We start from the raw sequence: 14202 nt of genomic DNA on the forward strand, positions 1-14202 counted from the left end.
AAATGGAGACACTAGATTTTTTTTTTGGTATGTTTTATTTATTTTTGAGAGCAAGAAAGACAGAGCACAAGTCGGGGAGGGACAGAAAGAGAGGGGGACAAAGAATCTGAAGCAGGCTCCAGGCCCTGAGCTGTCAGCACAGAGCCCGACGCAGGGCTCGAACTCAAGAACTGTGAGACCCTGACCTGAGCTGAAGGTGGACACTTAACCGACTGAGCCACCCGGGCGCCCCGAGACAATAGTTATGAACATTAAAAGAAATATCTGCATAAACATACATGTGTACCTGTATGTGTGCATGTATATGGTATACATAATTTTATATATAACTTTGTTTATGTTACATATTACATGTTATATATATAAAACTTTAGGATAATTCTTGGCACAAAATGAATGTTTTCTACTACTATCAACAAAAATAAAATTCATCTTTGTTGTTTGTTGAATGCTGAGAACTTTGTATACCCGACATTGATAAGCACTGAAGGAGTTATTCCTGTGGTGGAATAAAGGAAAATGCAGTTCTTGGGAGTTCGTGAAACTTGCTTACTGTCATATAATTTATCATTAGCAGAGGTGAAATGTGGACACATCTACTTGTTACTACAAAGAACGTGTATTGAACCATTACCCTGTATTTCCTGTTTGGGCAAATGTTATTATCTTTTATGTCTCTGTAAGAATAGCAAAAAAGCAGTTTATTTTCAGTTATAGCACCAAAATAACTAGAATCCAGAATACTTTTAAAAATTCATTTTAACCCTCTTTATGAATTTTTAAATAATTATTTAATGTAAAGGGTGAAAGATTTATTCAATCTGAAGAGAAACTAGATATAACAAACATGTTGAAAATGCGATTTACTTACACTATCAATTCCATGATATGCTTGTTTAATATTGAATTACTGGAAAAGCAGCAAACAAAACAAAACAGGGCCTTTATAAATACCATTTCAGATTATTTTTCAGAATACATTTCTGGCATCACTACTATCAATTAACTGTTAGGATCTTTAAAACTAGGTTATTACTAAGAGACCGAAATCAACATGTTTCCTCCAAAAGTTCAATATTTGGTAGATATTTTGGAAGATTTTACTAGTACCACCACTTTTAGCACTTTGGATTTGTGATTAGGCTCAAAGTATTATCTTATAATTTTTCAGTATATGAAATGCTTCCAGGTAAACCGAATGCATTAGTAGATCAGCATTCAGAAAGTTAAAAAGTAGCAGCAAAATTGGGTTTTTTTTTAAACTTAGAATACAATTCTCAAAAAATACAATCACCAGAAACTATAAAGAACCCCCTGTATCAATAAAGTAATGTATTAATTAGTGTGCTCCTTCGTACGGCTGATGCAGAAACTGCTTTTAACATCCATGACTTGAAAGATACAGAAAAATACCTTTGAAACTTCCAAATTTTCATACTTTTTAGAGGATTACTTGGTCATCATCATTATCATAGACACAATCAATTGTGAGAAGAAATGGTGTTTTATTTTCCTATAGCCAAGGTTTAAGGAAACATGTTAAGAATTTCAGATGTTAGGGTTGATCTGAAGATCTTTGTTAACAGCATTAAATTTTTTTTTAAGTTTATTCATTTTTGGGAGAGAGAGAAAAGGGGAGGGGCAGAGAGAGGGAGATACAGAATCCCAAGCAGGCTCCAAGCTCTGAGCTGTCAGCACAGAGCCGACATGGGGCTTGAACTCATGAACTGTGAGATCATGACCTGAGCTGAAGTCAGACACTTAAACAACTGAGCCAGCCAGGCACCCCTAATTTGTTGGTTTTAAAAGAACCAATATTAAATCCAATTCCTTCCCTCAAAAACCACAAAAGCATTTCTGTTTTATTAAGTCTCAAAGCTCAAATAACATGTGTTGAGTTGATTATGTTTGTGTGAAGAGATAGCAAAGCCAAATGAAACCCTCTGTGTATCATTACCTTCTTAACATTAGCTACATTCTGAGACAGAAGGAGGCAGTAGTTTGCAGTTGAAGAAAGAGTGACTTTAAAAATTCAACACGGTATCATACCAACAACAGAGAACCTCCTGGATGTTGGACTATTCCTGGATCTTTGCTACTATTCCTGTTTTATTCTTAAACACGAGTTGCTCAGTAAATGTTTCCATTTTTCTGCAGGTCATATGCATCTTGGAAGCCTTTGGGCACGCCAGGACAACTCTGAATGATCTGTCCAGTTGTTTCATAAAGTATTTTGAACTACAATTCTGCGAGAGGAAAAAACACCTAACAGGAGGTAAGTAGAACATTAACAAAGGCAGATCTCAGGAGCTGCCAGCAGGGGGCAGAGAAACTCCAGGCATGGTGACAACAGTGTGAGTGTGCGTGCACATGTGTGTGCGTGCGTGTGTGTGGCTATCTGCACACCTGAGATGTCAGGTTATGAGTTCAAAACTTCTTGTGAATTGAGGGATATCAGAAATGTGAGGGGAACTTTTTCAAGATGATTCTTGTGTAAACTATCTAATCGGGAACCCAACGAAAAACAGCTGAAATGGATCATAATTGTTGAACACGGAAATGACTCACACACCCAATTACAATAAATTATGACTGGAGTAAATAATTCCTTCATAAAACAGACACTGAAGTCTATTTTAAATAAAAGTGAATGTATATTTTTAAAATGAGTGGATTAAATCAAAACATCAAAATAAGCACCCAACTAAAGCCAAAGAACACTATTTATTTTTTGGCTTCAATATTTAATGTGTACTTGATGAAAAGCCCTTATTTAAAATTAAACTAATTTAGAATTCACCTGAGATGTTACAGTTTTCTAATGAAAACAGATTATCCAGGCAAATTAAGAGAATTGTAGGTGGGGAGCCCATGCACTTGGAAGAATCAAGTATTGTAAAAACATTAATAACAGCCGTTAGCAACCAATTAATTGCTAAGTGTAATCATTTTAGAAAGAGATCAGTCCTATTTGGTGTTTTCAAGTATGCTTCAAGAAACAAAAGTTGGTTTGGACCATGACTTAGAAACAAAAAGCTCGGGCGCCTGGGGGGCTCAGTCGGTTAAGCCTCCGACTTGGGCTCAGGTCATGATCTCGCCGTTCTGGGTTTGAGCCCCGCGTCGGGCTCTGTGCTGACAGCTCGGAGCCTGGAGCCTGCTTCGGATTCTGTGTCTCCCTCTCTCTCTGCCCCTCCCCTGCTTGTGCTCTGTCTCTCTCTCTCTCAAAAATAAACATTGTTTAAAAAGAAAGAAAAAGCCTGCATTTTGCAGTAAGTGCCAAAATCCATTATTAGTAAATGAAATTTGGTAAGAAAAAAATGTATAAAAGATGTAACAAAAGATAACTTTAGATGTTGAAGTTAGCAGCTTCAGTTCTGCAATAGGAATGTTATGTCTTGAAAAATCTGTGACAAAGAGCTATATTTGAAGGTCCACCATTTGAGGAAGACCTCAGCCAAGAAATATCTTGAGCCTCAAAGTCTGGTTTTCAGGTCTTGGTTTTATCACACCGCAGTGAGAGTGTCGCCCCGCCCCCCAGCCTGACCTCTTCAATTCTGAGCGTAAACCCTGAGCTTTCGGGGCCCAGCGGTTGGAGCTGGGGGTGGAGGAAGTCCCCGGTGCTGCGGGCGGCCCCTGTCCACTCCGTGTGTGACTCCAGGGTACTTGGGAGCTCGTCGTAAACACAGGCCTACCGACTGGGGTTCTGTATTTAACAAGATTCCCAGTGGTGCGTATGAACACCCAAGTTTGAGAGGCATTTCTTCCAGCCTGAGTCGAGCTGGCCATGCTTTTATGCACATGGGCCTTGGAGGAGAAACCACTTGTCCGGACATCACTCCCATGACCTTGTGTTTTCTGGATTCGGCATTCCCCTTACCAAAGTGGAGAGGCACTAAGGGGCTTTTGCAGGTGTTGCCCATTACTAATTTTGTTGACTTTTTTTTTTTTTTTTTCTGGCTGGAATCTAATATGTCCCCTTCAGGAGTGTTAGTTTAGAAGATCACTCTATATATATGCGCATGTGCAGGGGAAGCAGGACCGCTGCAGTGCACTAACCGGCCGCCTGTTAGTGGGGCCCCAGGATGCTCCAGCATCGTCACATCCACGGTACCACCCTCATGGCTTCTTGGAGGCAGCAGTGATGTGGCCGGAGTGTGATTCGCAGGGGGAACCAGGGCTCTCCCTGACCCAAAAGTCTTCTGCATGGTGCAGGACTGCGTGTGCAAATGTGGAGTGCCTTCGGCAGAATGGTGCCCAGGTGTGGTGCCCCCTGGGAATGCTGGACCTCCATGGAAGGAGGCGCACCCCCACCTCTCTGCACCCCCGTTTTGTTTTCCCACTCATCCGCTTCTCATTAGCATCCTTGATTTGCTCCCTGGCGCCCCAGCTTGTTAGTCTGGTAGCTTCCTGCTCTGTTCCGTTAAAAATCTGGCAGAATGATTGTTCTGCTGGTTCTATGTTCCTTTTTGATTGATTTTAAGAACACAACACGTACTGCTAGACAAACAGGGCCAGTGCTGGCTGAGACTGCATGACAAGGAGCAGGGAGGCTCGGAGCGGGCAGATGGGAGCTCAGCTCCTTGTTCCCTGTGTGGAAGGGGAATGGTGAGCCATGTGTGCAGAGGATGTGCCTCGGAAGACAGAACGTTCAAGCCCTTTGGGGCGCATGTGAAGAAATGCAAGACTGAGAAGGAGAAGTCTCAGGAAGCGTGGCCAAGTGCCGTCAGATATTTGCCACCAGGTGGAGAGGGTCTGGAGAACAAAGGTCTGTATGTGAGCTCCACAGAGGTGGTGGATGTGACAGAGAGGAAGTACGTTTCCTGATCACGAGGCCCTCCCACCCGCCTTCCTCGTGATGCACCCCACCTTCTCGCCCCATGCTGGGGGTGCTCCAGGAGGGGAAGGCACAGACCCCTCTAGAGCTCCCAACAGTCAGTCTCGAGGGGACCTGGGCGACGTTGTTCTAGAGACACTGCCTGATTCTGCACATTCTAGAGCCTTCCCACGAAGCACCTGCTAACTGATGAGCAGGGTTCTGGCACCCCGAGGAGTGACTTCATAGTGTGTGTCGTCTCCTGGTGCCTGTCAGCATGGAAGGGGTTCTGTAGAGTGCGTGACCCTGCAGGCAGGACCCACTCTAACAAAACATGACAGGCTCGGTGACTTCGAACGGAAGTCTGGGATCCGTGGGATGGTACTCTCTCGGATGTCGCTAGGAGTCAGTCCTTCCTCTCCTTGGCCAGCCGCTGACGGTTCCTGCCAGATCTTGGTGTTTGCTGGCTCCTGGCTCCCGCACTCCGGTCTCTGCCTGGCTGGTCACAGGTGCTCTGGCCCCGCCTCTCTCCTCTTCCCCTGATAAACACCAGTCTTAATGAAGCGGGACCTGTGCTGCTCCAATACGATTTCGTCTTTTCTAAAAAAATCTATTTGATGTTTTATTGGACATGTAGGTGTCCATACTGCCGTGTTGTTAGTTCAGAAGTAAATTCGACTGGGTCCTGCCGCTGAAGGCTTGCAGGATAGTCGAGGAGCTAAGACCTGTCTGTCTGCCTCTCTTCCCCACCAGAGTGTAAATCTGCGTTCCCTGCTATATCTCCGGGGTCCAGCACAATGTCTGGTGGAGTTAATGTTCAATAAATGCCAAGAGAATAAATGGATGAAGGGCTGGCTGATTCTAGGGGAGTAACTCTAACTCTAACTAACTCTATGGGGGGGATGGTAAGAAGTAGTAAGAACTGTAAAGGGGCTGTGGACTCCAAAGAGCCCATGCAGCTGATGTTTCCACACTGAGCTCAGACTCTAGAAGTCCTGGGTCTTAGGTCCAACCTTAGCACTGCCCTATGACCTTGATCGAGTCACGGAGACTCTCTAAGGCTTATTTGTAAACTAGAAAGTGTAGACCACGGAGACCAGCAGAACATGTACCTGAATGAAGCAGGATGGGCAAGACAGTGGGGGCCGTGCCAGTCTGGAAGCACCGTGCCCTCCAGCAGGACCTCACCTGAACTTGAAGACTATTGACAGGTACCCCGCTTTCAGGCAAGGTCACGTCCCCGAGTCCTGGGGTTAGGACATAGGCATATCGTCTGTGGGGCACAATCCAGACCACCTTAGAGGGGGTCTGTTATGTTGTCTTTACTTCTTAAACTGATTTTCAGGTTACGAACCTCATGGTTGGAGCGCCTGGGTGGCTTAGTCGGTTAAGCTCCCGACTCTTGATTTTGGCTTGGGTCACGAGTTCATGGTCTGTGAGATCAAGCCCCGAACCAGGGTCTGTGCTGACAGTGCAGAGCTTGCTTGGGATTCTCTCTTTCTCTCCTTCTCTGTCTGCCCCTATCCTCACACACTCTCTCTCTCAAGATAAATAAATAAACTTAAAAAAAAGGAACCTCATTGTTACCTCCAAACAGGAGGCACCAAGCACTTGAAGAAGCTACTAGCCAGTGTGATACCTTTGAACAATTACATCTGTTATCCAGACTCCTTTTCTGAAAGAAAAATAAAAGACGCATTAATTGAAACTACTTTACACAAATTTTAAAGAGAGCTGAATTATTCAAATGGGTTCCCTGGAAAAGCCTTCTGAATTTTAAGTGTTCACTAAAATAGTAAATCAAATTTGAGTAAGGTTATTGCACCTCACACTAGGTCAAATAAATGTAGGTTACAGGTTGATTTTGTACTTTATGGTAGTCTAGGTTCCCTTAAATTATCAACATTTCTAAAAGAATGGTGAGGGTTTTATTGGACAGGGAGCATTATCTTACAAATTTTAAGGTGGAGTGGACGTTGCATGTTTCCTTCATTGATCTATTGCTTCTAGTTTAATTTTTTTTAATTTTTTAATGTTTATTTTTGAGAGAGAGAGAGAGAGCGTGAGCAGGGGAGGGGAAGAGAGAGACAGAGACAGAATCCAAAGCAGGCTCCAGGCTGTGAGCCGTCAGCACAGAGCCCAGTGTGGGGCTCGAACCCATGAACTGTGAGAACATGACCTGAGCCTGACTGAGCCACCCAGTCGCCCCATGCTTTTGTAGTTTAATGCCAGCTCCCTAATCAGAGTATGTGTGTGTGTGTGTGTGTGTGTGTGTGTGTGTGTGTGTATATATATATATATATATATATATATATATATCAGAAAGTATGATGCTTAGTTTTATGAAACACCAGCTATAGAAAAGTAGGGAATGTTTCTTGTTTTGAAGAAGATATAATTAATAAATAGCATTGTGGTCTGGCTTTCAGCCCAATATTTTCTCCCGTCTGATTAGTTATTTAACAATACAATTATTCTGGGTTCCCTGCTATATGCATCAGCATGCTCGGGATGAAGTAAGGTGTAAAACCTCTTACCGTCGTCCCATAGGTGAGGATGTAACATACAAATATTGGGAAAACTTTGTCAGTGATTGTTTGTTTTCACTCATCCAGTACCTTTCATTTGGGACTTGAGGTAGTTGCTGAATCCCTGATGATTTATATTTTTCATTCAAGAGTGCAGAGAGGTTTTCCGTGTGTGAGGTTCAAAGGCACCAATGAAAATAATGGCGGAGAATATATTGATGCCATATTCCCAGCTTTTCTCTCATGATCAAGATCATAGCTGGTCTTTTTTTAGGGTCTTTTAAAGATTTTTTAGGGCAACTTTTAAAGTTGCCATTCATTTTAAAGTATGTGCCATCTTTTGACATATGATAAGGTATCCTTTCAATCTTTTCCCCAGTGGATCATTTTCTGGTTTATAAATCTTCAAAATTACACGATACCTGGGTGCCTCGGTGGGTCAGTTGGTTGACCATCTGACTCTTGATTTCGGCTCATGTCATGATCTCACGGTTCGTGGGATTGAGCCCCACGTTGGGCTCTGAGCTGCCCTTGGAGCCTCCTTGGGATTCTCTCTCTCTCTCTCTCTCTCTCTCTCTCTCTCTCTCTCTCTCCCCGCTCCCCCGTACCTCTGTGTCTCTCAAAATAAGTAAACAAACATTTAAAAAAATGTGATACAGACCTCTGCCATCTTTGGAAGTACAGGTCACAAAGCACACAGCATTCTTCAGTGGGGCCGCTTGGCACAGTGCAGGGGGCTCCAGGCTGGATCTGTGTGTGCACATGGGGCGAGTGTCCTTACCCTCTTTCCCCAACCATAAAATCAGACACCAGACCATTCTTTCCTGTGTTCCTTTCAGCATTGTTTCACTTTTTAGAAAAATGTTTATTTATATTTTGAGAGAGAGAGCAAGCGAGCGGGGGGGGGGGGCAGAGAGAGAGAGAGAGAGAGAGGGAGAAAATCCCAAGCAGGCTCTGGGCTGTCAGCACAGAGCCCGACTCAGGGCTCGAACCCACGAACCGTGAGATCATGACCTGAGTCGGAACCAAGAATAAGACACTTAACACACTGAGCTCCCCCTAGGTGTCCCCAGCTTTGTTTCACTTAATTAGAGAGAATCTCCTTGTGAAGTTGAACGTTTCTAAGGTTCCAATGGAGGCTACGAACGGTTTGCGGTCACTGCTGGTCACCGTGGAAAGGGCAGGCAGAGCTGAGACCGCGGTGGGGAGTTGGGTGAGCGCCACCACACCCCTGCGCTCAGCTCAGTCAGTGGGCTGTGCGCCCGGTCCCTGCTGCAGGTGACGCATTGGAGCCCAGCTCGCAGGCTCAGACCTCCTTTGGCAACTAGACATGCAAAGCCGAAATGGTCCACCTGTCCCGGGCAAACCTATCTACCCACCAGATGCTTCCTTGGGTGATGAGGTGGTCTCTTCTTCTGGGACATTCACGATTGAGGAGGATGCTAGTGGGTAAACGCTGATGGGAAGGCTTTGGAAGTTCACACATCCCAGGAAACATGGGGTTCTGGTGCATTTCCTAACGGCTTCCTTGTAGAATTGCACACTCATCAGGATAACAAAACAAGCTGTGGTTTGCAAAGTATCAGGCTGTCTAATAAGAGGAGTATGAGCTTAAACTTGGAAACTTTGGAGACTCCTGAGGTCTGCTTTTTCTCTTTTTTTTTAATTTTTAAGCCTTATTACATTGAAATTCAGGCAAATTATTTTTCTGTTGTGGTTTCGTCTGCTTTTTCTCTTTTTAAAAATGTTGAAGACTTATTACATTGAAATTCAGGCAAATTATTTTTCTGTTGTGATTTCGTCTGTTTTTTCTCTTTTTTAAAATGTTTAAGCCTTATTACATTGAAATTCAGGCAAATTATTTTTCTGTTGTGATTTCTTTTGAAATAAGCTTTTACCTATCTCTAGTGCTTTCTTCTGCATGCTTCGTATAAATTAACGTTTTCTTTGCAACACATGGTCTGATTTCGCTTTGATGTGCTCTAGCTCCCCATAAAGTCTGCCTCTTCCCGTTTTGCCATAGTTTCAACCCGCTTCACCTATCCTGTCATTTGGTCATTTATAACCCAGCACAAACCAATATGACTGCGCGTTGCGATATATTCAGGCTCTCCCAGAACACCCCGGTCTGTGCGTGCAGGTGAGTCACTGTCATAGAAGTGAGATATGCTGGCTCATTCCTGCGTCGCCCCACTTCTGACACCCACCTTGGTATTCCCAGCCATCTCTCCGGGCCCAGAGCTGTTGCCCAGATGGTCTCCCATCCTGGTGGCCTTTGGTGGCTCCGCAGTGGTAACTTCCTGCTTGTCAGTGAACAGAGAGCCTTTCCACTCTGGCTTCTACTTTCTGGGTGCCCCCACCGAGGTTCTTTGTCCCCATGTTTTCTCAATTTAACCTTGTTTAGAACACCCGTCCCTCCTAAAGACACAAAGCCAGCCCGCTTTGTGGTTTTCAGCCTCGTTTTTCTTTTTTTCTAAGTCACTGCCTCATTTAAATGCATAAATGTGAATTAAGAAGATAGCCCACTTTGTGGCTCAGTGGAAATTGAAATCAGCCATTACCGTCAGGCTGCGAGGAGGCCTCAGCCATTTCCCTCTGAATCTGCGTAGCCCCTCTCTGGTCTCATCAAACGTCAAGTCCAGGACTGGACTCTGGGCTCTCAGAGGACAGCCCACGGGACCCCCTGTGCCCGGGTCCTCCCACCCCATTCACATCCTCCAGCCTCACTGGACTATTTAAGTTCCTTGGTGGTGAGGCCACGGCTTAGTTTCTCCTCTTTGCTGCCTAGGGGATGGGGACGCTTCCCTCTCCTGCAAAGTGCAGGCAATCCTTACTGCACTGGTGTCCTTTTGGGTCACTTCTTCCCCAAACTCTCTTTCTAATGTGTCCGCTGGATCCCAGCTCTGTTCACTGTGGATCTGGCTCTTTCCTCGTTTCTTTCATAGCACCTGTCGTTACCTGGAAGTGTCCTTTTCCTGGTCTGTCTGGTTGGCTGCTGTCTGTGTCTCCTGTTGGGATATGAGCCTGTTGGTGGCACTGCTCTGGTCTGTCAGGCCGAGTGGTCAGTCCCTGACTTTTGTTGGGTTGATGAATCTAAGGAATGGATGTAAAGAGCCAATAAAACGAAGCAGCAGCTGTGTTCCTCCTTTCAGGGAGGACGCGATGTGAAGGCCGCATGAACTCATTCATGACCACAGAGAATGCGTATTATTGAGAATGTAAATCGATAGCAGAAGTTACCGACACTTAACTCTGGCTCTTTTTTAATTAGAGATTGTTTTTCTTCATAAGGACAGTTTGTGTCCGGTAAGAGTGGAACCACGTTCTCCTTCTTAGTGCCCACTCCATCCTGTAGGGATTGGGGAAGAGTCTGCGGGGGGTTCGGGGGGGACGCAGAGTCCACATGTGGGGCGTAAAGGGCATTTGGCTCCTGTCCTGCCTTCATCCTGAAGACACCCACATCCACGTAAGTGGAAACCGAAATTGGGACTCCTGGGGGGCTCAGTGGGTTAAGCGTCTGCCTCTTGGTTTCGGCTCAGGTCATGATCTCACGGTTTGAGGGATCGAGCCCTGAGTTGGGCTCTGTGCTGAGAGCACGGCACTTGCTTGGGGCTCTGTCTCTCTCTGTCTCTCTGCCCCTACCCCATCCCTGTGTGCTCTCTCTCTCTCTCTAATAATAAATAAAGGTTAAAAAAATGGAAACAAATTTTCTAACAATCAGAAATGTCTCCCAATATATATTCCAGGGCCATAGTATCTGCTTGGGAAACTTTTAAACTTACATTTGAAACAAATGAAATGGACAGTCTGTTAGGGCTTTTGCTTGTGTCCTTTGGAAAACGAACCAGAAGACCGTCTCCATCTTCGTTATTAGCATCATAACTGAGCCTTAGGCTTGTCCTGTCAACTGGACATTCTTTTAGAAGTTTCAGAGTGCTTTAAGTGACCTTAGCTCCGTTGAGGAGCAGCATCTTTTAGTGGTGATCAGCCACTTGGGTTTCAATGTGACAAGGCCTCCAAGAGAATTTAAATGAGGCACCGTCTGAAAAGCCCCAGCACAGAGCCTGGTACACCACAGGTACATGGAATAGTAGTCCCTTCCTCTTGGAGGCCACAGGAAGCCCGGGACCTTTATACCTCCTCGTCCCCACATTCGTATGGGGTAAAGAGAAATGTGAAAATTGACAAAGCCAGAGTCAGGACCAGGAGCCACACTTGGGCTCCTAGTTGAGGCACCTTTCCTTATACCACCCCTTGTATTAACCTTGAATAATGAAGTCAAAAGAAATGCATAAGCATTTCTCAGGAAAGAGAGAATATTTGGATATTTTAATTAAGCAAGAGTGTGCTTTTGGTGACCTTTAATTGGAGACATGATGGTCATGAAGACATGATATGCCTCTGGGAAGAGATCCTAACTGGTCATGATTTATAACTAGAAGGGCGGGGCATGGTGACAGTGAGTGCTGGAAGTTTCTGGAAGTCAGTGGGAAGGGCATCGAGGGCAGGTATTTGTCTTTTTTGAAGGAGAGGATATTTATTTCCTCCATTTTCTTTTATAATTGAACAGAAGTTGGCATAGCTCTATAAAATATTTTACTGAGTACTATGTCATATGTAATCAACAAACATCTTCATTTGTGCCAGAACTTTCTGAGAAACATATTCATATATAGATTTCTGGTAAGACAGAGGATCACAGGTGTATTTTAGTCAGGAATGTTCCTGAAATAAAATATCTTTTAAAACATACAGGTCTTGAGAAGTCAAAAAACCCATTAGCAGGAAGTCTCTTTCTGTGTGTGGACATTTATATGAATGAGCCAAACCCCGTTAACTCCACACCTATCGTTTTCCTTCCATTATTTTAGTGTCACTTCAGACACAACAAAAGGCTGACATTTTCTCCATTTGGAAGAATATGAGAGTCTCAGAGAAATTAGAATTTTTGGTTGTTTTGTGTTTTCTTCTAGCTAAGAGCCTCTTTTAAGATACTTTTTTTTTTCAAAATCCTACCGATCAGAATCCTGCTAACCCACAGCAATTTTATTCTCTGCGGGAGATGAGCTAACTGGGATGATTGCTAATTACACTGTTTTTGAATTTAGATTAAAGGTATTGAAATCACTCTGTGAGGTGGAATTTGATTAGTTTTGAATGCTCCTCTAAACGAAGCTTGGATGTTGGCTGGGACAAATGGGCGTAGGGTCGCCCTTTTCTCTGAATACAGAAGCGTGATGGCCAGTACTCCATGGCCTCTGATATTCCTGTAGTTGATGACTAAAAAATAATGGAAAGGAACAACTATAGAAGGTTATTCCTTACATGCACAGATTTTTAAAAATATCCTCTTGAGCAGAGTTAATATTGCTAATGTTAAGTGGAAAATGTTCTTAGCAAATAATTTAAGAGAGGGAAAAAAGAGAGGAAATAAAGTGTAGTAATTAAGATCTCTTCTTGAAATTATCACCTGATTTAATACTCCAAGAGAAATGGAAAAGAAACGACACTTCCCTCTTCTAATTTTAGCATCACCTTTCGGCAACTAATTAAAGGGATATTTTGAAAGAGCCTTTATGCACTTACGACAACTTTTCTAAAAGGTTTCTAATGAGACAACTTTTCTTAATAAGAAGTACTGATTTTGAGGGTTTTTTTTTCTTTTTGCATTTATAACCATTATGACAGGCTGAATGGGCCACTTAACTTTACCAGAGGGAAAGCACGTAATAGTCTTTCCATTGGTTCAAGTAGATTTGCTATATAAAACCAAAATCAGGAGACCTCACATTTTTTTTTTTTTTTTACTTTCAGAGGCTGGACTCTAGAATAATTATACGCAGACTCATTATACAAGATGATGTTTCTAGTTCAAATGTAGGAAATAACTATGTCCATTTGACTCCCTAACAACTGTCACCTTTTGATCCAAAACAATTATTGACCGTGAATCTTTACTTCAAAGTGGAAAACTACAATAATTCATGGGTGCATTTGAAATTGAAATGCTTCATTGTTTACTGACCATTCATAATGATAAGAATAAACCTAAATTCCAATAAAAAGAATAGTTCAGAAAAACTATAAGTTTCAGCCTGCAAAACATATAGCCATAAATGTTTTTTAATTTTTTTAATGTTTATCTTTTAATTTTATTTTTGAGAGAGAGAGAGAGAGAGAGAGAGAGAGCGCAAGCATGAGCAGGGGAGGGCCAGAGAGAGAGGGAGACACAGAATCCGAAGCAGGTTCCAGGCTCCGAGCTGTCGGCAAGAGCCTGATATGGGGCTCAAACTCGCGAACCACGAGATCATGACCTGAGCTGAAGTCGGACACTTAACTGACTGAGCCACCCAGGCGCCCCAGCCATAAATGTTGATTGACAGTAGCTTCTGTATTGCCAGTCCTGTCTGGAAGCAAAATCGGGATTGTGATCTCCATGCTGCGTTCTCCCACCATTGTCCAACAACATGTTTTTGTGATGTGGGTTGTTTTTGTTTGTATTTTTGTAATCTTTAGCAGCAGAAGCTCCAAATAATGAATATTAGGTATTTTGCTACTGGACCTGTGAGGTCACAATGAACTAGGCAGATGGCTAGACACTCTTCAAACTGGGCTTGTGCTTTTATAGGCACATCACCTGTCTTCCTCTTTAACTGGGAAGTAAACTTTAATTGAAGCATCTGTTTCATTATCTTACCACTAAGCTATAAACCATCGTTTGGCTCCTTTTTATAATTTTATATAGATGTTGAAACTTGCCCAGTATACTTTCTGTATATCAAATTGTACCTGCATAAATTCAAGTTATATTTGCCTTTGCTACAGTGGGTTTCTTCCATGATTTTCAGCAGTGAGACACTA

The 14202-nt window shown here is 43.3% G+C and overlaps 1 protein-coding gene across 3 annotated transcripts in view; it reads left to right on the forward strand.

Annotated features, from left to right (window-relative positions):
- The window catches only part of MYO16 (myosin XVI), a 607799-nt gene that overhangs the window by 324869 nt on the left and 268728 nt on the right, over positions 1 to 14202 (forward strand). For all 3 annotated transcript variants that reach the window (XM_045481946.1, XM_045481930.1, XM_045481937.1), the window contains exon 15: positions 2158 to 2275. In XM_045481946.1, coding sequence (XP_045337902.1) covers positions 2158 to 2275 — 118 coding nt within the window. The remainder of the gene's footprint in view (positions 1 to 2157; positions 2276 to 14202) is intronic.

Source organism: Leopardus geoffroyi, chromosome A1 (genome assembly GCF_018350155.1).
Source record: "Leopardus geoffroyi isolate Oge1 chromosome A1, O.geoffroyi_Oge1_pat1.0, whole genome shotgun sequence".
NCBI classification, from domain to species: domain Eukaryota; kingdom Metazoa; phylum Chordata; class Mammalia; order Carnivora; family Felidae; genus Leopardus; species Leopardus geoffroyi.